At 34.1% G+C, this 26,226-nt stretch overlaps 1 protein-coding gene across 1 annotated transcript in view; it reads left to right on the top strand.

The window, feature by feature from the left end:
- The window catches only part of LOC114617987, an 86,713-nt gene extending 65,829 nt beyond the window's left edge, over positions 1-20,884 (top strand). Inside the window, 7 exon segments of the mRNA XM_028763670.1 lie at positions 1,183-1,264; positions 13,128-13,259; positions 14,586-14,705; positions 14,707-14,744; positions 17,194-17,304; positions 18,407-18,593; positions 20,774-20,884. Of these exon segments, the coding sequence (XP_028619503.1) occupies positions 1,183-1,264; positions 13,128-13,259; positions 14,586-14,705; positions 14,707-14,744; positions 17,194-17,304; positions 18,407-18,593; positions 20,774-20,884 (781 nt within the window).
- The last annotated feature ends 5,342 nt before the right edge of the window (positions 20,885-26,226 follow it).

Below are 26,226 nucleotides of genomic sequence, written 5' to 3'. Positions count from 1 at the left end.
AGGTCATATACATTACTTGTAGTTTAGTGTAATAATGATACCTTTTATGTGAACATAAACTCATGCTAAGAAGATACTCTCTTAACTATCCTTTATATATATATGAAACTAAAGCTAAGAGAAATTGTTGGCACTGCCATAGTTACACGGCTCTTGGAACATAGTCAAGTCTTGATATTCCAAACTAGCTTCTACACTGTATTCAACTTCCTTTCATACAAATATTCCAGGGAAACATGTCATTCAGGCAGGCACTCATGTGGGGAATACCACTGACCCCTGCACCCTCCTGGTGGCCATTAGGTTAAATAATTTTTATGAGCAATAATCTTAAAGTCTTAGCATTGTCAAGACTTTTATAGTGATTTTCACTTTTAACATTACATTTCAAAAGAATAAAATGATCAGTGGTACTATTCCTGTAAAGATTTACATTCTGTACTTCAACTAACCCAACAATATTCAGTGGCAAATGGGAAGTAAAAATATCTAGTAGTTTTTCAGTCCATGAGGCTACTTTATTTCATCTGGTCTTCTGTATAAGCTGGAATCCTGAAGAAGTATATATCAACAGATATGCTGGCAGTAAATGCAAATAGGCAAAGAGTGAGTCTTCCTTCTTCCAATATCCTTATGTAGGCCTCCTATAGAAGGCATGGCTCAGATTAAAGGTACGTACCACCATGCCTAGATCTGGAACATGCTATTTGCCAGGCTGACCTTGAACTCAAAGATCCACTATCATCAATATCTAGGGATTAATGGTGGGTGTGTTCTTCCTTACCTGGGCCTAAGCTTTTCATGAACATGATGCCTCAAGTTCTCCATGTCAAGTTCCAATTCAGAAGCCCGTGTCTTCCAGCCTCAAGATCCAGATCACAGGTGTGCCCTCCATTTCTGGATTGTATATTATTTCAATTGTAGTCAGGTTGACAACAATCTTGCAAACAAAAATTCTGAGAATTGGCTCTGCTTCCTAGATCAATGAGTTATTACATGACCATGGCTTTGGTTCTGAAACATTTTAAAACATTCCCTAACCCAATAATACATATTGCTCTACTGGTTGTCTTGTATTTAACACTAACATGATACTTTTAAAATATTAACAGGGATATGCTTAAAATAAGCTACTAGCAAATTAATCTTACTATGATTTGTGTTTTTGTTGCATTTGAGCAGACCCATGAATGAAGCCAAGAAGGGTATCAAGAAAAATTTCTCACTGCAGATATTCAGTGAGTACATCCCATACTGTGACAGTGTATGTGAATACAAAACCAAAACTGGCATTTCAAGTCCATGATTAGCAGAGAGACAGGCAGTTTGTAGAATAATTGAAGATGGAAACATAAGAAGAGGGTTTAGGGGACAGAGAACAAGAATTTACATATATGGAAAAGCTATATATGTATGATTTGTACTCATGTGTCTTTTATATGTGATATATAAAAAGCAATATGAAGCAAGATTGATCCACATGCTAAAGCAAGAAAAAAGAGGAAATTTTTTTTCTGAAATGACTGAAAATTAAATCAGTTAGTTGCAACAGCCTACCAAGCTAAGTATAATTATGAGAATTAAACTGCTTTTCCCCCTGAGTTCTTATTGCTTATATATCAACTTACATGTTGTTCAAATATTATTTATTGTAATATATTTCTGCCTAATTAAAAATAGTTGTTATTACATAAAACAATTTAAACAAATGACAATATTATAAAAAATTATTTTTTTCTCCACATCCACATGTTTTGTAATATTTGATCTCTTTACTTCTGTTCTCTGCTCTTTCCGTATGTCTCTATGCATCCTCACGTGGGCTTTGGAAAGGCAATTACAAAATCATGGCTCTTTATTTCCATATTCATTTGAATGCTCTAGGCATAGAGATATCTTTTCACGTAACTTCTGGTTACAAATCATTTTCATTAACTTATGATTGATGTGTGTGTGTGCTTGTGTGAGTGCATGTGTGTGTGGATGTGTGTGTGTGTGTGTGTATATGTTTATGTTCATATGTGTGAACAGTGCTTAGGATAAACCTCATGTCCTTTCACATACTATATATTAGGTTTATCATTGGGGTATACACATAGCTATTAAATAATTATCTGTTTTTTCTCATACTTATTGTTGTATTTTCACTATTGGGTTTAGTGCAGTTCTTGGATTTACCTGTTATATAGCATGCAGAGCATAGAAGACCATTCCTAATGTAAAGTAGAATAGAATGTACCTCAGAGGATCACCATTTTTGTTTGACTTTTATAAAAGCTAATGCATATAAAATGTACTTAGAGTCAATATTCTAACTTGTCACAGTTGAAATTGCATTGAACTTATCAAGGTGTGTATAATGATCATCATGCAATTTGATCTTCATACTTTCAAGTTCACACAAAACATTAATGAAAGAGAAATGTGTAGTATAAAAGTAATTTCTAACCAGTGACATAAATTAGGAGAACACGCACAAGTTTAGCTGAACCAAATCTGTCCTTAGGAGAGAGAAGAGAAAAAGAGCAGATAGACCTATAGGGAAGTGTTCTCTTCCTTCTGCTGCTTGATTTCAAGTATGGCAAATAAATGCTCAGTATTGTACACGAGAAATTTCCTGATGTCTTACAACACGATTGTTACTTAGATACAATTCCTTAAAGGAAATATTTATATTGATTTTCACACATGACTCTAGTGCTTTCCTATTTTATCCTGACATAAATATTGAAAACAATTTTTGTATTTCAGAAGATTGATAATAGATCCTTTTTAGCTTTTACTCATGTTATGATATGTTTAATTTTCTTTTTTCCTTGAGGAGATGTTTTCAGAATATAAAAATTGCTTCTAATTTAAATAAATATCCTCCACAACTTTTCTTTCTCCATGTTCTCTAGTGAGTATTCAGCAATGATCCTTCATATATTTGTCATTTTTTTGCTGGTTTTCTTTGATTTTATATTTAAAATTTGGCCTTTTAGGTTTGACAGTTCTTTGAATCATCCATGTATTTCATTACACTTATGATAAATCTGTATCTTTTTCTATGGATGAATTAGGAAAATGTTTTTGCTACTCTTACTTAAGGATTTCTTTTCCTCCAAATTTTCTCTTTTTATTTTTCTTATTCTTGGACTGAACATAGATCCCTCAGTTTCTGTTTATATGTAAAATACATAGATGCAGATGATTTTAGAGTCTTTATTTGACAGTTTCATGTAAGTATAGAAATCAACTGCCAAATCACCTACATGTGAATCGTGGGATATCCCTAAGCCTCTTGCTCAGTTGCACATGTCTTCTCCTACTCTTAACTTCAAATACAAATATATAAAATATTGACTTTTTGACTTAGTAATGTAGAGATAACAATTAACTACACGGTCCTCATGAATCAATGCCCATGCCATGGCTAGAAGACAGCATTTTCCTACATGCCTAGATGGCTTTATGTAATCTGTTTTGAAATTCATATCTTGTTAGTTATCGCAGCAATTTACTGTTTCACATTTAGTTTATTAATATGTAATTTCAAACTTTATAGATTTTTATTTTTATCTTACAGTATAGTTCATTTTTCTACATTAAACATACTTCATGTAATGTTGAACAATTATGAAAAACCTATCTTTTCTCATAGTAAAAATATGTGATCTGTTATAAGGTTGATCTTTTCTCTTTAGAATTACTTATATATCCCTGGTAAACCATGAGTCAAGAAATATTTTAATGTGTACAAAAAAATTCCCATATGTCTTTTCATTTTTATTCTTTAAAAACATTAATTTTAGAAATATTTTGTTTAAAAAGACTCTATGTATTGAAATGTGTTTTTTTCAAAACAAAACCTACATCAGGAGAAATTCACAGATCTTTGCCATCATAACTTAGATCTTAATATGTTTGCAATGCTCGGAGAACATAATATTTTACAATAATGTCAATTAATATTCCATGTGATTTATTTCTCTATATCATGTGTGGTTTTCTGTAATAATACTTTGTTGTTTTAAATTATACAAAAGTTTTCAGATATTCAACAAAATATCATGTTTTACTTTTCTTTAAATTCATTATGATTTCTCTCTCTCTCTCTCTCTCTCTCTCTCTCTCTCTCTTTCTCTCTGTGTATGTGTGTTACTTCATGCACATGTGTGTTCCTGTATGTGGAGTTCTAATATGTCCTTCTAGAATATATGATTTCTGAGCTATGAGCTATAATTTCATCCAGAGGTGACTAAGTCCTCATTCTGTGCAAATGCACACATTGGTGCCTTCCTGTTTATATTACAACCAAAAAAAACACATCTGTTCTTACACATTCTAAGATATTTTTGCAAAATTCTTAGTCTATATATAGCACGATGTAAAATCTCTTAGTGTAAGGTGTTCTTGTTCATAAAATTCAAGTAACCCTGCATATTTTGATAGAGTCTTGGATGAATCTTCACCAAAACACACACACACACACACACACACACACACACACACACACTTATTTTCAGGATAACAGGTTATGCCTAGCAGTTAGAAGACAATACATAAAAACTCTGAGAAAGAGATGACTTATTAAGTGTTTTTCTTTGGTCTTAGGTCAAGGTTCTTTATGGATAGTGAGGGGCACTTGTGCCATGTCTCCTATTTAAGTGATTGTTTCCTAGACACAACATTTACTGCAGATAGCTGATACTATAGAAACTATCTTCATGAAGATATATCTATCTACCCATTTTCATATACGATTCTAATGTATTAGAATTTCAGTATATCAGTGGTATCGTAGATTCCTATCATGTGATTTCATGTTATTTTCTTCTTGCTGTCTTCCTAGGTCTCTCGAGCAGATTCTAAATGTGAGAGGCAGTAGAGAGCTAATAATACAAGAAGGTTGCTTGTCCTTGGGAGTATTAAGTAATGTCATACTACTAAGATAATCATTTGGGGTTCCTAGTTCTATCATAATCACATATTTACATGTTCTATATCTGAATATCACCTACCTATATGCAAAGCTTGATATAAAAAGAGTACTCACTCATCTTTTGTTCATTTTGTTTTTAATTTTCTTTTGTTTTTTGTTTGTTTTTGTCTTTTATTTATTTTTTAATTGCAGCTGCTGTTTATCTTGATTTTACTTGAACTATGCATATGCTGTGCATGAAAATAAGGGTGTAAAATGAAGGAAGCTTAGATGGGGAGGAAGCAAAGGGTTTTGCTCTGTGTTACCCACCTTCCTTCCTTTCCACTGCCATAATGAAACATGCTGAGATATTGCATCCATGGCTACTCAGTCTTTGTTTATCATTTACAAACTCTTACAGATATGTTTGAATAACAAGCATCCACTTAGTTAATTTTTGATAAATACGTTAGACTGACAGTGTTCCAGAGTTATCTCAAGGGAAGAAAACAAGATGTTTATTCTATATTAAAGGTGCCATTACAGATTGCAGATAAGTGATAATTTTACAATAACTCATTTTGTAATAATAAGCTTCAAAGTTATTTTATATTATTCTTCTCTGTATTTTCACAGCGTTTATTTGTAACACCAACAAACATCGATACAGTGAACAATACAGTTGAGAAGTTACTACCAATGATAAGAATGCCTGTAAGTTATTTTTAATTTACATTGATTGAGTTAAAATTGAATTTTGTTTTTGAGATCCACATATGTGCAAATGTGTATGCAAATAAATAATACAAATGAAATTTAATCACGAATATTTTACAAATAAAATCTTATTATCTACTCCCTTTGGAAGTAAAGGCACCTAAGATATAATAATAGTCTTGAGAGAGACTTTTTTCTTGAATTTCTTGTCTGCCTTTCCATAGAAATGAAACTCATAGCTCAATAGTATTGAGTTATATGTTAACTATCAACAGACAATAAAGATACATAGTAATGAAGTGAGATTAAGTATTTATATGCACACACTTGATTTGAAGTTTGCCAATCATACGTGCAACAAGATCTCTCCTTCCTTCCTTCCTTCCTTCCCTCCTTCCTTCCTTCCTTCCTTTCTTCTCTTCTTTTCATTAAAATTTTATTGCACTTCCTTTATGGTATGCAAATTCTCTCCTCTTCCTTATTTTCACTTCCCTGTGTGTGAAGGTGTAAGTGTGCATGTTCTGGTCTGTTGTTGTTGATTTTAATCTATTTGTGTATTTCTTTCTGTGTTCTTTCACTTTTAATACATATCTGTATATTTGGTATTTCTGTTTTAAAATGTGCATGTGTATCTCTTTGTAATTCTCTCTCTCTCTCTCTCTCTCTCTCTCTCTCTCTCTCTCTCTCTCTCTCTGTGTGTGTGTGTGTGTGTGTGTGTGTTTGTGTTTTCTTCATATGTGCATGTCCATCCCTATGACTTCCTGTGAGTTTGTATGATGACTCTCTGAATTTCAGTCTGTTTCTCTGTCTCTATCACTCTTTCTCTCTCTGTCTGTCTCACTAGTGGGTCTAAATTAAGTGATCAATTGAAAATTTTCTCCTCGATTTTAGAGTTCTCAGCTTTCATATTCCTATTTTATCATAATATCCCTGTAAGTCTCCTAAGGCTTAGGGTGTAAGTCTACATTGTCCAGAGGAAGGATGAGACATAGAACAGAGCAGTGTATGTCAAATCCCATTGGAAGGTTTGCTCACACTCATTACTATTAGTTTCAATTCATATTCTTTTTTTTTCTTCTATAAGCTACGAATATCCACATGCTATTTTACTGACCAACCTTCAGAATCCCTTTAGTAGATCAAACTCAAGAATTTTCACAGCTTTTCCCACCTTGCCTGGGCTGTTTGTGAACAACCTAAGCTCGGGCTCACAGCGGCAATTCATCTTAAAATCCAGATATTCAGCTGGAAGCCAGCAGCAAAGTGAGTCCTCCACCTTCCTTCAAGTATCATCTCGGTTCCCTTTTCAATTTGACATAAAATATCAATGCAAGTTGTCATTTTCTTAGCTGAGGGAGGGGCAGTGTAGAAAACAAACCCAAAACAAAACAATATGCTCCAAGTCCAGCGTGACATCTCTATGTCTGATATCAACCTTGATTATCTGGAGAACATTCCATTTGTTTTAGACATGTAGTCAACATAAGCTGGTATGCCAAGACCCAACTATATGCACATAAGTGTGTGTGCACACATCTTTTATCCAGTTAGAATATAATTTCACAGTTTCATGATGAAATCAGAAAATGACCTAAGAACTTAAACTATTGAGTTACACAGAAAAGTTTCATATATATATGTAATTGAGGATAATCTGTTTCAGACTAGAGAAGTAACCTTAGTCTCCTAGCCTAATCTCATTTCAATTCACTCTAAAAGCATATTTTTGTGTGTCTTTTACACATGTGTCTCCATTTCAAATAGAACTCATACTTATGTTCTGTGGCTTTTGAAAGTTTTTAAAGTATTTTTTCAAAAAATATCATAATTTCATTATTTTTTCCTTTACTCATACTTACTTCATACTACCTTTATTGCTTTTAAGTTTCTGATTTTCTAACAAACTTGTTTTACACACACACACACACACACACACACACACACACACACATATATATATATATATATATATATATATATATATATATATATATATATACATATATATCCATGTGAATACATTGAATACATGTGAATTTTAATACATACACACACACAAACTTATACATCATATTTAGTATGCATCATATTACTTGTGTTTTCAGGCCTGACTATTTTGTTTTAGATAAATAGCCAGTTTGTTCTACACTGAGAAAGACTGCGACTTACAGAGCATTATCTTAAGAGAATTCCCACTGGATCATGTCTTCCAGAATACTAAGTCATGTCTTAGAGACATTTGTAAGATTAATAACAGTGTAGAGTATCAGAAAGAAGAATATATAGACACTACAGGATGACTAACCCATTAGAACAGGGACATTACGGAACTGAAATTTAGTTTCTTAAAGGAGCTGTATAAATTACACTATTCCAGGTACTGATCCCCTTTCCTCCTTAGATTCAAAGGAAAGACTAATGAACAAAGACTTTGTACACAATCCTATTTCCACAGGGGCTCTGTGCCCCAACAGGACCAAGTGTGCACTGTCCCAAGAGTTAATAAGAGAGGAAATCTCTTTAGAAAAGAGCTGAGTTCCATTTGTAATGACAGCAAAGTGCACACAGCAATTCTGGTATATCTCACATGGTTCATTTCTGGCTCTTTTTAAAAAAAAATCTGATTAAAAAATATGTGCTGCCTGATCTTTCAGGGTTAACATTAGGGAGATATGTGAGCAACAAAGTATTGAGGCACAAAATCTGTTTGAGGTCTTCTTTGTCCATGACAGCCCTTGCACTGCATTTGTGCACACCATTGGTCTAGATCTTATGAGCAAATAGTCGTCTGTGCTGCATGACATGTGACAAGTATTTCTCTTTCTTCCTCTCAGGACATCCTGTCCCTCATAGAAGAAGGACCCACAACAGAGAGCATATTCATCATATCTCACAATTAGACATTGTGCAAAACACTAATGGAAAAGTTGGATTCTGGGGAAGAGGTGAATATAAAACATCAATCTGTGCATGTAGTGGTGTGAAATTTAAAGGTATGGAACATGCTTATGTCATCTACCATCAGGATTCCTATGCGTCCACATGAGTAGTTTCCTTTATCATGAATTCCATTGAGTGAGAGTAGATACTTATGAAACAAATCTGGTAAGTTCCAAGGTTCCTTTGCTCTAAGTTTGTATTTCTGCATCTCCCACTTCTGCTAAAATACATAGCCTGTTCTCATTTACTGTTATTATATAGATAAAATGATTCCACAAATATGTGCAAACAACCTGATGAGTCAAATTGTCTGTAATAGTATATGGAATTTATCTAAGATAGCCAACCTTTACTGGCTTACAAATTATAGGGTCCCTTTGGAGAACTGATATTTTCTCACTCCCTGTAGTATTTATGTGCATGTAGTTCTTCGTCTAGAAGTTTGTCTTCACAAGAATTACTCATTCCCAGTTAGTGTTACAAGTGTGGATGATGATATCTTCAGAAATTGTTTTAACAAGCATATTATATTGTTGTTCTATCAAAAGTGAAGCCTTCATCACACATCTAGGAGGTCCATTCTCAAAGCAGATTTCCTGATCTTCTGGTGCACAATCGTTCTGACCCTTTTAACCAATGTTTGGAGACAAAGGTTCAGGAGTTAGTATGCAATATACACACAGTGGCTGTTGGAGCCACAGGATGTTTTGTTTTCTGCACCTTAGATAGCTGTGGTTTTCTGTAATAGTCTCTATCCTTTGGCAAGAGGACCTTCTTTGATGTACGGGTAAAAGCTATATTATCCATAAATACTAACTTAAATATTTAGAACAGAGTTGAAAATCATGCTTGTTTAGTAAAATGGTGATAAAACATTCTCTAAGAGCCATGATCTCATGCTTGAATAATAGTCATGATTTCCTGCACCTCAGAAATCAGATAATAACTTACTATGGTTGTCATTGCTGTAGTTACTATAATTGTATATTTCTTTCACTGAAAAATAGTATATGATCTGGGGCAGTAAACTCTTATATCTGCTAGTTTGCTCAGTTGTCCACTAGAGTCATGTTGAGCTAAGAAAAGATTTTTCTGCAATCCCACCATATCTGAAAATCTGCTCTTAGTTTTGCGGTTTTGATTGACAAAGATTTCTGGGCCTATATATTAGTAAACTTTCTAACTGGGGGAAATTTGGGAGCCGTGAAGAATGTTGGAACTAAACTAAATTTTAGTGTTGACTATGTTTTAAGTAATACCCATAACTTATTTTTTCCTGCAAAATATTTTTTCTTTCTAAGGTATTTCTTGGAACTATCAAAGGAAGTCTGCTGACTTCTCAATTATAGAGTGGTTTGCTGTATCTCAAACGGCCAATGACAAAGAGAAATCAGTAGCAGTGCAGAGGTAATGAATGGTAAATTGTGTGAACAACATCAACACAATAGAAGTAATATTTGCTTATCCACATTAGTAATTATATGTCAGAAATATTCACTAAACATACTGACTGACAGTAAAAGCTATCAGTTGTTTACAAACATGGAAACACTTTCAAACACAAGTATGACTTGGGCAGTCACAGTGGGCCATGCATATAACCTCAGCTTTGTATTCCAGTTAAATTTGTCATTTTTCCCTGAATCTGGGGAAACATTTAAAGCAATATTTCAAGTATGTATTGTTACATTCTTTTTATTCATATACACATACAATTACTTTGTCCCCCTTCTTCATATTTAAAAATTGAGTAAACTTGGTTTAAAATAGCTGTCTCTTTGTTCAGTCGTTTAGAAAATCTCCCACAACCAAATGCTGCTCTTCTGTGACAACTTTTTAAAACATTGCATAAAATTGCAAGAAATTCTTCTGTCAACCAAATGTCATCTTACCATTTGTCTGTTGGGATAGCACCATAGGTTTTATGCCTTCCTAGCTACTGCGATAATGTCCTGCCAAATGATATTACCTAAAAGGTAATTAGACATGAACTTTATTCCTAGCTTTAATAAGCCTTTATAATGATACAGGAATACAGGATTATCCTGAGAGTCTGTGTTATTTTGTTGTTGTGTTGATGGTATTGTTTTTGGTTTCATTTCATTTTGTAGAATAAGTACACCTTTAAATGGTGTTCTGGAGAAGAAGAGTCATTGGTGCATTTTAAGTAAGTAAAGTATAAATGGGTATTTGAGCTCACTGGCAATTTGAGTCTTTTGACAATTGTGATTTAGAATATCCTTAGACTACCCCATTGAGAAAAACTGCCGTGAAATGATTTAAAAAAAATCCTTGGTACTGGGGTCAGCAATCAAGACTGAATTTTGATGTAATCAGTATAGAATATGTGAAATTCTACTTTTTTTTCAAGGTGGTTTCCTCAACATAACAAAGGCAATTAAATTTGGATTATTTTTATCAGATATTGTCATCATGACACCTGATTAATGTGATTAAATATACCCCTGGCCTCTTGTTGCTGGTTATGGTTGGTTAGAGAAATTATAGAGTACACTTTTCTATGGTAGCTGCCTTTCAAATAGTATAATAAAATACCAAAGCTTCTACAATATTGGGATCAAAGGGTTATTTTGACTCTCAGTATTTGCATTTCTAATTCATTATTAATTGATCAATTGCCTTTGAACTTGTAAGGAATATTTTGTAGGACAGCCTAATTGAGAAAAAAACATTCCTCATATTATATAAGATTAAATATACAAAGAAATATTCCTCATATTGTATAGGATTAAATACAGAAGGAAATAACAGAATTCCAAAGAACATGCCATTGAAGATCCATAACTATCTAGTTGCCTCCAAATAGGCATTATTTCAAATACCTCCCAACAGAATACACCTGAGGATCAAGCTGTTAACACTGCATCTCCAGTGAGCCATCAGAGACATATGATTGTTACTGCTCAGATGGGTTTGTCTGTCTCTTTTTTTTAGTCAGCCATGGGAAATTTCAGTAGGATTGTGCCCATATTCAGAGGTCACATTCCCTCCTTAGTAGTGCCTTTCTATAAGCATCCTTACAAATATGCAAGCCATGAATTTATCAAACGGCAACCAAAGTTATTCAAGTGGACAGTATGTATCACATACTGGGCATCACAGTGTGAAAAATGAAAATCATCCTGTTATATACTGCTGAACTGTGATGATCACAGTTGGACATCTCATCTCACAATCATCTAATAAATAATACTCCCTTAATTTTATAATCACTGACATTTTTTTCAGAATTTTCAACTACATATTTTACCCTCCAAGACTCATAAGTAAAGTGTGATTTGCAAACATACAAAATTAGAGAGACCCTCTGTGTTTGTCCCAATTTTGCCACCAATTTTACCAGATTTCTCTGGTAACATTTGTGACTGAAAACTCTCCAAAAACTTTGGAATAGAATTGGTTTCAGTTTGGTGTGAAACATCACTTTTTCATCCACATGGAGCAAAGCCCTCATGTTTCCAGAATACTTCATCTAACATCAGGAACATGAAGGAAATGGAACATGGACTCAGCAGTAGACTCACTGGGAAGACATGCACCACTGGCAATTACACACTGTCAAGGAGTCCAGCTGATCCTCTTCTCTCTGAGAGCATTATAGGTGTGTATAGATGTTCTGTTACCATGACTCTACAGTTAGAATAATTTAGCAATGAAAATATCATTTATACCAAACAGCAATGGAGAATTTGCAAAACCATGTGAAGGGAAACTTCACCTGTTTGTTATCGATAATTTACTATTGTTAGAAATTGCCTCCAAATTTGGTACCTCTTTCCATTGGTCCTGAATTTATTTAAGAGGTAAATCCCAGAAATGAGATTAATTAATTAATTAATTAAGGGTATGACCGTTTGATATGTTGAGTATTAATTTATATGTGTATAACACCTAGAACAGCAATTCATTATCAAATTGGATATTCTCTACTTAAAAGCTCTAGCTGTCTTTAAATTTCCTTTGTATACCAGATTGACCTCAAACTCACAGAGATCCTCTTGACTCTGCTTCTGAAATCTAGGAATAAAGGCATGTACCACTATTCTTTTCTCTTATGTGTATCTTAATATATAGCATAATATACCCATATGGGAGACAGACACTATAATCTCAGATTTGAAATCCCAGGTCAGGTTCAGGATGGAAACCAAGGGCTGTAATAGAAGTTCAGTCAGGCAAGTTGTGTTCTGAAGTGCAGATACTGCTGTTCATTTACAGCTGGCCATGGCTGTTCAGTCAGAAAAATCACATAGATAGACTACAAGATTTGTAGCATTTTATTGCTTGACTTAAATACCTATATGCATAGATTTTAAGGCAAACCAAGAATTTATGTTTTATACCAGAAGCATGGGCCATATACAACTAGATATCCAGTGTCTTATGAAGCAATGCCATTATTATAATGTTAGAATGCTGATTAGTTATTTTCTGTGTATTTAGGTGATGCATAAGGCATGCAGCATATAAAATGTGAATAGTATGTAAAGGCTAAGTGAATTCAATTAGAACAAATAATAATTTCCCTTCTTTATTATATTCAAAGACACAAGAAGGCAATGAGTTTACAAGCCAACAAGTACCTTCTCCAAGTCCATTAGCATCAATAAAAGACCAAGTATTTCATAAATTGCCACTCATTGTTTGCTTGGACAGAATGCTGCCTGCTCCTATACTTGTTAGTTTCATTTTGAGTTTCTATAGCTGTCCTATTTCACATAATTTCAGGGAACTTTTGTTTTAAGTAAATTATTTCATGAAACTGCTGAATGTATAGATAACCTATTCATGAAGATAATATACTTTTAAAACAGAAGTAAATCTCACTTTAAGTTGAGTATTCTAATTTAAAGAAAAATGAAATAGAGAGAAAGCAAATAGTGTTCCTATGTTTTGTACTGATTTCAGCAAAGTCCTGAACTCACCAGCCTGTTGGACTAAATGGATCTTTGGAAGTGCCCTACTGATTCTCCAACTGTCAATTCTTTCTGCTTCATTATGACTCCACATTGTGCTAGAGTTTACCTTAATATCATTGCCTCTGTGTTTACTCAATATAGTTGGTAAAAATATCTGTATACCTTTTTTGATATTATCAATGAATTAGATATACACATTGTTCTTTGTTATGTATTGATGCTTTTATCTTATGGACTATATATAATTGCCACCTGATATGCGTTAGCGTATTTTAAAAATGCTACCATATTTCATTGGAAATATTCATTTACTTTCCAGCATCTATTTTAGCATGATTCCTGTGCCAGGAATGTATGCTGCATGTGAACAGGTTTATTATGTTAGACACATGAGAATTACTGCTCATTCTTTAGTTATTTTAGAGCAGAATATTCTGTCATCAATGCCTGAGTCAGGTAATAAATTTGAAATAAAGAATATATGGACTAAATCTGTGTATGGCTGTATTAACAGAGCGAAACCCTGACAGAACAATAGAAATTTGCTTGGGTTCTTAAATGTGACAGTATCTTTTGATATAGATAATTGAAAATAAGTCACACAAGAAGGAAATAAAAGTCTCAGAAGTAGAGTGAATAAAGAAAGTTTTCTTAAATCACTAATGTTAGGATTAATAATAGAAGCCAGGAAAGACAGAAAATATAATAATGATTTGGTCTTTGAAAGAGAAATATACCAATAGTAGCATAGAATGTCATGCTTGAGAAAGATATTCAAGGAAGAAACGAAAAAGTAAGAGAGGACCATTCACCAAAACGCTTTGGTGGACAGAAGTGTGATTCAATCACGAGAATAATCTGATTCCAAGAAGACCTTGATGTTGTAAACTGGGAAAAATGGATTAGGGCAGAAAATTTATTTGGAAGCTAAAAAAGAAAAATATTCAGTGACTTCTTCTTTCCTCTCAGTTGCAGCTAGCTCTCTTCATCCATAATTGCCATGGCTCCGGTTCACCTTAAAAGACATATTTGTGCTTCAGCTGATTGGATCTGTAATAATAGAAGCTTGTCCTTATCCCACACAGGATATGATATCCATAATTGCAGAAAAGGGATAAGATTCAGATCAAATATTCAGATTCTTATCAGAAAAATCACACTGGTCCCTTAGGGATAAGATTAACACTGAATAACAGATTAACTGGAAATGAAGAATCCATGCTCATTATAGCTTTGGTTTTAAAGGCAAGGAAGGTTTTTGCATCACCAACATTCACCATCCCTCTAGAATGCACATGTATTTTCTGGCCTTGAGATTACATGATGATGACAGTTTCCTTGAACTATGGACACATGACATCCTGTTAAGAGGCTCGGTAGGTAAAATTCTGACAAGCCCAAAGACTGATCACAAAGTCACAGGTGAACAACTTCTGTGTTCACCATATATCAGGAGGGGTTTGTTTTGACATGACATATGTTCCCACTTCACCTACTAACTATATCATGTGAATTAATAGCAGAACAAGTAATAATTGTGGTAAAAGTCTGTTTTACAAAATACTTGTCTTAAATCATACTTGCCAAAATCACTATTCCTCATAAATAAAAGACAGTACAAAATAGACCACCGCAGAATTATAATAGGTCATGTGAGAGTTGGATGTTGCCCCCTCTCCAGTTGAAGATGAAACTGTTTTCCTTATTTACCAAAAAAGCAGAACTTTCACTTTTGCCAGGTATTGCCATCCTAACCCCTTGTCAAATGATCAATAATTAGCCTAACCTAAACTATTTCAAAATAGTCTGCCATGCTTAACTTAGCAGTGAGCAGTAGTAACTCTGGAGAAAATGTCATTGAGTTATTTTTATTTGGGCCATCATCTGAGTTTGCCTCTCAGTAGACTGTGGAGCTATGGCCCCAGACATCAAGAGAAAAGAAAGCTCTGAGAGTAGGCACGCTTAATAACGTTAAGCCAAGACATGGAATGATCCCTCCTCAGCCCTCAAACTTGCCAAGTGGGTCTGGCTCTCATTGCTCTCATCGTGGGAAGGAAAGTGAAGATACACAATAACTGTAAGAAGTAGTGATTCAGAGAAATTTAAAGGCACAGGAATACCTGGGAATCTTCCATTTTTCTGATTTGTTCTCCTTGGTACAACATGAAAGTGAATTGTGGGATTTCAATAACAAAGACACTTTTCTGTCCATCTAGCAAGCTGCTGCTTACAATTAATTTAATTATTTGAATATTTACACATTTTAAGGTATGTATGTAAAAGTGTGAGACCTTCTCACGTGTAAAACGGTGCTCAAGTAAGAAAGTTCCCCACTGTTCCAGGTGAGCCTTAAGCAGTGTTGTACATTCATATTTCAACTTTACTCTTTGTAAACTGAAAGTCCTGGTTCACCAAATTATACAATCAGAATTAGGCATTTTCTGGCCCTGCCATTTTTTGATGGTTGATTATTTTCAGGAAGACACTTTGGTTTTTGTTTGTTTTGTTGGTTTCTTTTATAGTTACTGTTTTTTGTTTCTTTTCTTTTTTTTAAACTGTTTTCATTATTATGGTTATTACTTCTATTCATTCATTCATTCATTCATTCATTCATTCATTCATTTTAAATCTTGAATGCTGCCCCCTACCTAGTCACCCTTCACAGAGTCTCTTCTCCTCTGAGCAGGTTAGGGCCCCTAGATTATCTTCACAACCTTGTGCATCAAATGTTCAGTGTTAGCACATCTTCTCCAACTGAAGCCAGTCTGTGAAGTGTTTCTACAGATAGTCAGCAGCTTTAGGGATGTCCTTCATTCAACATGTTGAGGGACTCACATGGAGACTGATCTGCACAGTTGCTACATATGTGCTATTGGTCATGATGCAGATTCTGTATGCTATTTGTTTGGTGATCAGTCCTTGATAGCACCCAATGGTATAGGTTAGTTGACTCTGTTGGTCTTCCTGTGAAGTCTCTATCTCCTTCAGGACCCTGAATCATTTCCTCAACTCTTTCATAAGAGTCCCTTAGCTCCATTCAATGTTTGGCTGTGGGTCTCCTTATCTGATTCAGTCAGCTGCTGGTTGAAGCCTCTCAGAGAGCAATTATGATATGCTCTTGTTTGGATGTCCCACATAAGAGCTGGCCTCCTTTGAGATGGACAGAACTTTAAGCCATGAAGTGGAGTGCAGATCTCTGATTGCAGGTAGTAGTGTGGACTGGAAGCCATGCGAGGCAGTTTGAACAGACAGTAGCTTTATTTCATTGATACTGGATCCAGAACTCTGCTTCTTTGATTCTAGTCTTAGGTAAGAACACATAAACTCCTGCCTGTAGGTTCCACTTCTGAGCCAAGATCCTGAGTAGGTGTCAGGTTGGGAAGTTCTTAAGAAAGTAGGGTCTCAACCAGTCCTGTGACACTAATATTGATCATCATACTATGGTTATCCCTAACCATGACACCATTTTGCTGTTATTTCATAAGTGGCATTTTGCTACTGTCATGAATTATAATGTGTAATATATGGAATATGTGATATGCTGGATATATGATATGTGATTCCCAAAAGGATTGTGACATACAAGTTGAGAATCATTGGTTTAACTGCTATTTTTAAACGAAAATGTTTCCCAAATACTTTCTACAAAGTACATTGACCATTTTTTCTTGTTTTCTTTTTTCATTGAAAAACGGATTTTATTAGCAATATACAAGGAAGCTTGCTTTCTTCTGATTTATATGAAAATTGGTTTAGTGTCCCAGATGAAGAGTCTGTGCTTGGAAAAATTTCTGCTATAAAATGGTAATGATAGAGTAAGATCTTGGAGACCTGCTCTAAGATACAAGCAATCCATTTTGAAGGTATATAGCTTGTATTTACAGGATTATAAACTGGCATGATGTCCTATTCCTGAGAGGTTCTCTTTGCTCAGACATGTAAACTCACTTTATAAACAGATGCATTTCTCAAGCAAGAGTGTTGCACCATGTCTGTAATCCCACCATTTGGGAGTCTTCTACATCGTAACTGTCATGGTTTGGAAAACAGCCTATGCTGCACAGTTGTGTGCACGTCAGCCTAGACCTTGAGTTCCTATGTGAGACAAATTAAAAAAGCATGTGTGTTTAATACCTGTGTGTTATTTGCATCCTAAAATTATTACCATGGTATTGTGAATATTTCACCTGTTAAGTATATGTCATTGATTAGAACATGAATCTATTACTGAGTTTATCTTTCTGAAAAATATCTACTTAGAGAAGTCTGGGTCAGGTTTAGCTTTGACTTCTTTGAATCATTTTCCTGTATGCTACTCCATAGAATAATTTCTTAGTTAACAGGACCTTTGAGTTCCCATTTCTACCCAGTATTCCAGCATCTCTGCCTTACCTTACCTATATAAGAAGCTTTTATAACTGCATTGTTTAGGGTCCCTAGTATGCTTTCTTCTACTTATGTCCCAGAGAGTCATAGGTGTGTTACATGGATTCTTACTATACTAGATATTAAATGTGTCCCAACGGTGACTGGAAAGATCGTTCACTGTTTAACAACACTATGTTTCTATACACAGAACACATATGGTCCTTAAAAATCTTAATTATTCTATTTCCAGAGAACCTGACACCTTCCTGTGAGTTCTGTGGGTAGCAGTTATACATGTAGTACACAGAAATTCATGCAAAATTTTCAAAAAAAAATCCAGAATTCTATAGGGAGAAGTGATTTTCAGAAAATATTTTAGGCAATACTATAGCTGTGTATTCTAACGTCTCTTGAATTCTGATTATACTATGAGCTGGCCTATAAAAATTTTACTCACTTTTGTCTTTGTGTTTAAAGTTTTCTAAATAATATTACTTGTAATACAATGAACAATAAAATTCTCATTTTCTATTTATAGTACTCTACTGAAGATGCCAAAAGCAAACTACCTCTTGCTCAAACACTTTATCTGTATATTATTAAAAATTAAAACCTCTTCCAAGAATCATCTAGACATCTACAGCTTATCTGTCTGCATAGCCCCTCGTGTGCTGTGGGATCCGACTTGAAAGAACTCATTATTTGAGAGTGACCTCTCAAAGAAGGTAAGGGGATCTGATTTTTCCCTTTGGGAACAAAGCCCTTATTGTGGTCCAGGAATTGGGAATGACTCAGAAAGGACAGGGATGTTAAAGGACACCCTCGGATTGCATTCTTCTGGAGTGGTAGATGCATTGATGTATTTCAGGAGGGATTGAGAAGGGAGATTATTAATATAGTTTGAAGGAAATGAATAATTTCTTTTTTGTTTTTTCTTTCCTTTTTTCCATATCTTTTCAGATATTGATTTTATATATTGATGTTTTAACCAACCATATGCTTCATATATAATGATAGTCCAAGAAAACTACAGCAAAATTGAAAAAATATCTCAAGTATCTAGTGCTTTGTTTGCTTGTTTTCTATTGTAGCTATAGTTGGGAGCAAATGATAGTTGTGATTCATAGTTCTAAGACTATTATTATTACTAAGCAATATTCACATCAACTGCACTGCTGATCATATAAAAGCACATGGCATGTATATATATATATATATATATATATGTTTATATACACACATATATATGAGATATGAATAATGATTAAAATGTAGTGTATGTTATATAATATAGTTTCTATTATTTTACCACCAACTCATACATATATAAAAAAAGAATAGAGTGTGTTTGCATTCTTTCAGTTACAGCTTTATGTATTTCAGGTTTTCAAGAGCTCTTAATTTCACGATTAACTCATTTATATTTCTCATGACATTTTTTATTTACTTCATATTCTGATGATTGCAATAGTGTCCTCTAAGTGTCATGATCACAACCCTCTCCTCCATAAGCTTAATTTTAATTTAAAACTTTATTTAATTTTAAATTATTTTGAAATTTTTGAGAAAGTTTCCAGGAGAGAGGCCAGATATGGAAGTACTGAAAAATGAGTATTATTGCATTGGATGATAAGAAATTCACATTGATTTTCGTTGATGAAAAGCATACATTTTGAAAAGGTAAAAAGACAGACAACAAAAAAAGACAATAATCAGAAAAGAAAGCAAGGGTATATTTTAATTAGTAGTTTCCAGAAATAAGAACTACAGGAAGGAAGTCATGGTGATATTACATATGATGGAGTCGGATAGTTCAGTTTAGAAAGTGGCTTAATTTGCTACTTTTGCTATGATAAAACACTAATGAAAAGCAACTTATGTAGGACAGGTTACACTTCGTGATATATTTCTAGTTATCACTACTGAGAAATGTCAGGGCCCAAACTGAAGCAGGACAGGAACCTGGAGGCCAGAACTAAAGTAGAAGCACTGTAAGAGTTATCCCTCCTGTCCTGCAGCACATATCTTTTTTGACTATTTGTTCAAGGGTGTTATCAGCTGGGAAATCTGGGCCCTACAACTTCCATTGTTAATCACGACAATATCCATAGACTTACTTACACACTAAGACAATTTGGTCTAGGCTTTTTCTCAACTAAGATCCCTCTTCTCATCACCTTCTTCTCTTAGTCATTTTTTTATTGCTTTAATAAAACATCAGTACTAAGGAAACTTATAAAAGCAAATGTTTATTTGGGACTTAGAGATGTAGAGAGATCACAGTCCTTCAAAGTCGTGAGAGAGGAGCATGGCTGAAGGAAGGAAGGACAACCAAACAAGAAGCAGAGACCTGGTGGCTCTCATTTTAGGCAGCAAACAGGAAGCACGGAGAGTACAATGGAAATGGCACCTGGATTCTGTATTTTTAAATTCAAACTAATGACATCCTTCAGGAAAGTCAAGCTACTTAAACAACCGAAAAGTTAAAACAAAGATGTATCATATATTGTGATGCCTGGAATTAGACCGGCATCCCATTCAAACCATCATAAGGAAACTCTACTTCCTCCCCACACCCTGCAAAAAATCACCAATTCAAGAAACCTTTGAACTCATTAATTTGATTCACTCACAGGTATTCTGGCAGCACATCAGTTCTAACATGTTACTTTGTTTAGTAGTTCCTCTGCTCTTTGCAATATGTGTGAAATTTTAACTATGTTAAGAAAGTTGCAAAGAACTTAGAGTGTCCATTTCAGACAGAGACTTCATTTCAAAGGTTCATATCTGCTTGTAGTAGCTGTTATTTTCCTCATTATTTTAGATTTCAATTTTTTTATTGATTTCAATTTTGTCAACTATGAGAAATGACAGAGGATCTTGTTTTTGCCTAGTGGTGTTACAGATGACTATTATACAAATCATGATTGACAACTATTAAGAAATATTTGGAGATGATGAGAGTACAATTTATAAAGAAAATCAAAGAGGTCTAATGACATACAGATCTCACTAAATACTGCTGGTAAGTCACCTGATGTTGCTGTAAATCTCCAATCCAAATAAGACCAGTCAAACACAACTCAATAAATATGAATATATTATGCAAGCCTAGATTGGGCAGATTCACCACTTCACTACTCTATTCTCCAGCTATGAGACCCTTATAACTTGCAGGTCTTCCAAGTCACACATTCGTCCTTTCACCTTCTGCTCCTCCGTTGTCTTCCTTCTCCATCTTCGTCCTCTTTAACATTGCCTTCCTCCTCCATTGTCCTTTCTCACCCTCCCTCCATCCATCTCTCCCTCTCTCTCTCTCTCTCTCTCTCTCTCTCTCTCTCTCTCTCTCTCTCTCTCCTCTCTCTCTCTCTCCCTCCCTCTCTCTCTCTCTCTCTCCCTCACTCCCTCACTCCCCCTCTCTCTTTCTCTCTCTCTCTTTCTCTCTTTCTCTGTCTCTCTCTCTTCCCAGCAACCTTTATTTCTCCACCTCCCCTTCTTTGTCCAATCACTGGCTCTAGCCTTTATTTTACAAAACACAGTGGGCAGAAGGTTCAATAGAATTCACCTGTGTACTGATTCACTCCTCTGCAGCCCCTCCCAGGAAAGTGGAATTAGCATGAAAATACAAGTCTGGATTATCTACAACAACCTGATATGAAAAAAGCTATAGATATCCACAGTGGGAAAACCCCAAATGCTAATACTGAATAACTAAAGATTTCATCTGTTCCTTCTTAGGAGGAATGTCTTACATGAAAGAAAAGTTTTATAGTCATCAATGAATGTAAGGCTGATATCATTCCCAGACATCATAAATTTGTAAATATCAGAGAAGCATTGGGACATATCATTATATTAGAGTATGGGAAAGTTTTTTAAACACTTTAATTAAACTATATATGAATATATGTATATATACATATGTATACATGCTGACCACTATTTATACATACATACCTGGTTTAAGAGGTAACATCATTCAAAATTAGATATACTGTTAACTGAAGTAATTCTGTTGATTTCAGAAAATACATTGAAATACTAGTCTGAAGTGGGGTGAATCTATTATTTGAGAATGTTTGTCTAACGATGACATTTTATGTTTCATTTAGCAGGAGACTATGGAACAACTTCAACATATAATGTTCTAATACAAAAACTTTTTCATGACTGAAGACGATTCCAATCATACTATTTCTGTGTTCCCTACTTCCTCTCAGTTTATCACAACAGAAGAAATTATTACAAGAAACAACTTCAGTTTTCTATTTAACCATATTATTAGTTACAAGTAGTTTCATTGACTATATTTATTTTATGGTATGTATTGCATATTCTTCTCTATTATAATAAAGGTTATTAAATTATTTTATTGCTTAAACTCCAATGTGCCTGATTCATGATTCTTGATAGTCTTATAAGCTTTTTCAGTAGTCTTCTCTACCACTGTTACTCAGGCGTTGTATTCATGTGACAGATCCACTAGAATCAATTATTAGTTTTTCAATCAATTTTCCAGTCAAAATGGCATTCTAAGAACTGCTCAAGAAATGAACATTGGGGGATTTTCTGACCACTTCTATATTCTCACCATAAAACAGACCCCATGGCTGAGAATTACTGATGTAGTAGTACAATAACATCAGATTTGCTCATGTGCATTGTAGCAACACTTTTTTTATTCCTATTTCCGTGAAAATGTACTCTAATCACTTACATTAGGAAAAATATCTCATTATTTGAGGGCTCAGGGATTCATCATACTGCAGTACTGATGTGAGGAGTTTGTAGCTTGTGAAGTCGTCCTCCTAGTTGAGAAGCAGATGATGAATGTTCATATTCAGTGAGCTTCTTCTTTTATACATCCAGGAACCATGCCTAAGGAATAGTACAGCTCAGTTATAACATTAGTTTGCCCGCATCAGTTACTTAAGCATAGACAGAAACTAATAACATTAAATATTCCGTCAGAGCTGTGCCCAGAATCCTTTGTCATAGATATACTTCTAAATAAAATTCCATTGACTATCAACACTAATCATCACACATGATAAAGTTAGATATGAATGACAGTTTTAAGAATATAGGAAATGGTCTGAAATGATGCATCAGTGTCTAAAGATATTGAGATACAGGCTTTGTGATATGAAATCAGGTCATCAAAACTTACACTTAAAAAAAAACAAACCTAGGTATTTTTGCACAAGCATCTCAAAACTAGGTGCTTCTATGTAGATATGGGATTTTCAGACCAAAATAAACAGATGTTCGTGAAATGTTGTTTAATAGTGAACAAAAGAGACACTGTGTCAAAAAAGATTTAAAAAGCTCAGTACTTGACTCTGTCCTCTAAAATAAATAAGCTCAAAGCTCAAAATATATCTCCAGTGATCTGCATATCTTTGATACACACATACACATATACACACACAAAGTTCATACACAATTGCACATACATTGCATATACTCAGAATACCTACACAGGTGTACAGTATATTTGTTGGAGTGTCTCTTCACAAACTGCGACCTTTATCTCAAAATCAAGCATTTTTTTTTTTATGGTTTGTTTTCCTAGAAAGGGTCTGTGAATAAAACTTGAGATATTTTTAAAAATTTTTTATTGGATATTTTACTTACTTACAATACACATGTCATCCTCTTTCCCCATTTCCCCTCCCTAGAATCCCCTATCCCATCTGCTCTCCTCCTTTATGCTTTTATACAATTTTAATTACATGCATGTATTAAGGTCAGTTCTAGGTTGAGGAACTAGCAATACAATAGATGCAAATAGTCAAGGAAGAAGCAAAACAATAAACACAAATGGTAAAAGAAAAAGCAAGGCATTAAACCCAATTAAGTGAACACTCCTATGATAACTGTTTCTAAGGTATTATCAGGATGAACAAAGTATCTGAGCCTACTTCCCTGTCCTAGCACAAGGGTATTTTCATGTCTGAAGCCTACTTTCATGTTCTAGCCTAAAACTTAGAATCCTGTCTGAAATTCTTTGTCTTTGCCTAATATTTAGATTCCTGCCTGAAATTACTTCTTTGTTCTAGCCTAAGACTTAGATTCATACCTGAAATTAATTCTTTGTTCTAACCTAATGTCTGATTTCTGACTCGAGTCTACTTGATAGGATTACCTCAGAAAGGCAATGATCCTTCATATATTTGTCAATTTTTTGGTGGTTGTCTTTGATTTTATGTTTACAATTTAGGCTTTTAGTTTTAGGAGTGCTTTGAATCGTCCATGAATTTCATATCACTTAAGATTAACCTGTATCTTTTTCAATCAAATTACGAAAATGCTTTGCTAGTCCTGCTTAAGGATTTCTTTCCTTCAAATGTTCCCATTTTTTTTTAAATATTCTTAGGGGTGAACATGGATCACTTAGACTCTGTTTATTTTTTAAAATAATTGATTGAGATGATTTTAGAATCATTTCTATTTGATAATTTCATATAAGTATAGAAATCTACTGCCAAATCACCTGCATGAATCCCAAGATATCCCCAAACCTCTCCCTAAGTTGCATATGTCTTCTCATATTCTTAACTTCAAATACAAATATATAAAAGATTGACTTTTGAATTAATATTTTAGAGATAACAATTAACTACACTGTTCTCAGGAGTCAATGCCGATGCCATGGCTGGAGGACAGCATTTTCCTACATGCCTACATGGCTTTAAGTAATCTGTTTTGAAATTCATACCTTAGTGATGGCAATACCTCACTGTTTCACATTTAGTTTATTACTACGCAATTTCCATATATACAGGGTTTTTATTTGTCTTTTAGTGTAAAGTTCATTTTTCTACATTAAACATACTTTTATGTATCATTGAACAATTACTATTTTTCCTCATATTAGAAATATGTGATCTATTATAAGGCTGATCTTCTCTCCTGAGAATTACTTACACATCCCTGGTTCACTGTTGAGTCAAGAAATATTTTAACATTAAAAAAAAAACCCAGCTCTCTTTAAATTTTCGTGCTTTAAAAACATTATTTTTAGAACTATTTTGATTAAAAGTGTCTATGTCTGAAATGAATCTGTTTTATAAACAGCGTCATCATCAAGAAGAATTGCACCTACCTTTGCAAACATTAGTTAGACCTTAATATGTTCGAAATGCTCTGAGAACACAATATTTACAATAATGTCAATTAAAATCCTATGTGATTTATTTCTCCACCTCATGTGTGGTTTTCTATAATAATACTGTAGGTTTTTTTGTATTTACCTTTTGAATATTTTATTTATTTACAATACAGATGTCATCCCCATTTCCCTTCCCTAGGACCCCCATCCTTTCCCCCTCCTCCTTTATGCTTTTATAACGTTTTGATTACCTGCTTGTATTAAGTTCAGCTCTATGTTTAGGGTCTAGTAATACAATAGATACAAATAGTCAAGGAATATACAATACAATAAACACAAATAGTAAGAGAAAAAGCAAGGCATTAAAGCTAATTATGTGAACACTCCCATGATAACTGTTTCTAAGTGCTTATCAGGATGAACAAAGTATCTGAGCCTACTTCCCTGTCCTACCCCAAGGTCATTTTCATGTCTGAACCCTACTTCCTTGTTCTAGCCTATAATTTAGATTCCTGTCTGAAATTACTTCTTTGTTCTAGGGAGAGGCAGAGAGCCTTTGGAGATGCTTGGCAGGAATAATGCTTTGTTGCTTTTAAACTATACAGAAGTTTTCAGATATTCAACAAAATATCAGAAGCTTTACTTTTCTTTAAATTTATTATGCTCACTCTGTGTGTGTGTGTCTGTGTATGTGTGTTTGTGTGTAAGAGAGAGACTTCAAGCATGTGTATGTGTGTGTTCATGTATGTAGGGTTCAAATGTGTTCTCCTAAAATATATAATTTCTGAGTCATGAGCTGTATTTTCACCTTTGAATGACTAACTCTACATTCTGAGCAAATGTGCACATTGGTTCCTTCATATTTACATTTCAACTACAGAAAAAGAGTTATTCTTACACACACGCATACACGCACACACAAACACTCACATACACACACGCATACACCCACACAAAATTATTTTTAGGGTAATATGTTACACTGATTGGTTGGAAGAAAAGACATAAAAACTCAGTGAAAAAGGTGGCTTATGAAGTGAGTTTTTTTTTTTTTTTGGTCTTGGTTCAAGGTTGTTTATGGATAGCAAGAACCCATTTGTGCTATATTTGTTATTCAAGGGATTGTTTCTGAGACACTCACAATACTTATTGCTGATAGCTGATACTATAGAAATATCTTCAAAATGATATACCTATCTACTTACTGTCATACACTTTGGTAATTATTAGAATTCTAGTATATC

The sequence above is a fragment of the Grammomys surdaster genome, unplaced genomic scaffold (genome assembly GCF_004785775.1).
Source record: "Grammomys surdaster isolate TR1022 unplaced genomic scaffold, NIH_TR_1.0 139, whole genome shotgun sequence".
NCBI lineage: Eukaryota > Metazoa > Chordata > Mammalia > Rodentia > Muridae > Grammomys > Grammomys surdaster.
The sequence above is the reverse complement of the archived record's forward strand: the minus strand, read 5'-3'. Positions and strand labels throughout refer to the sequence as shown.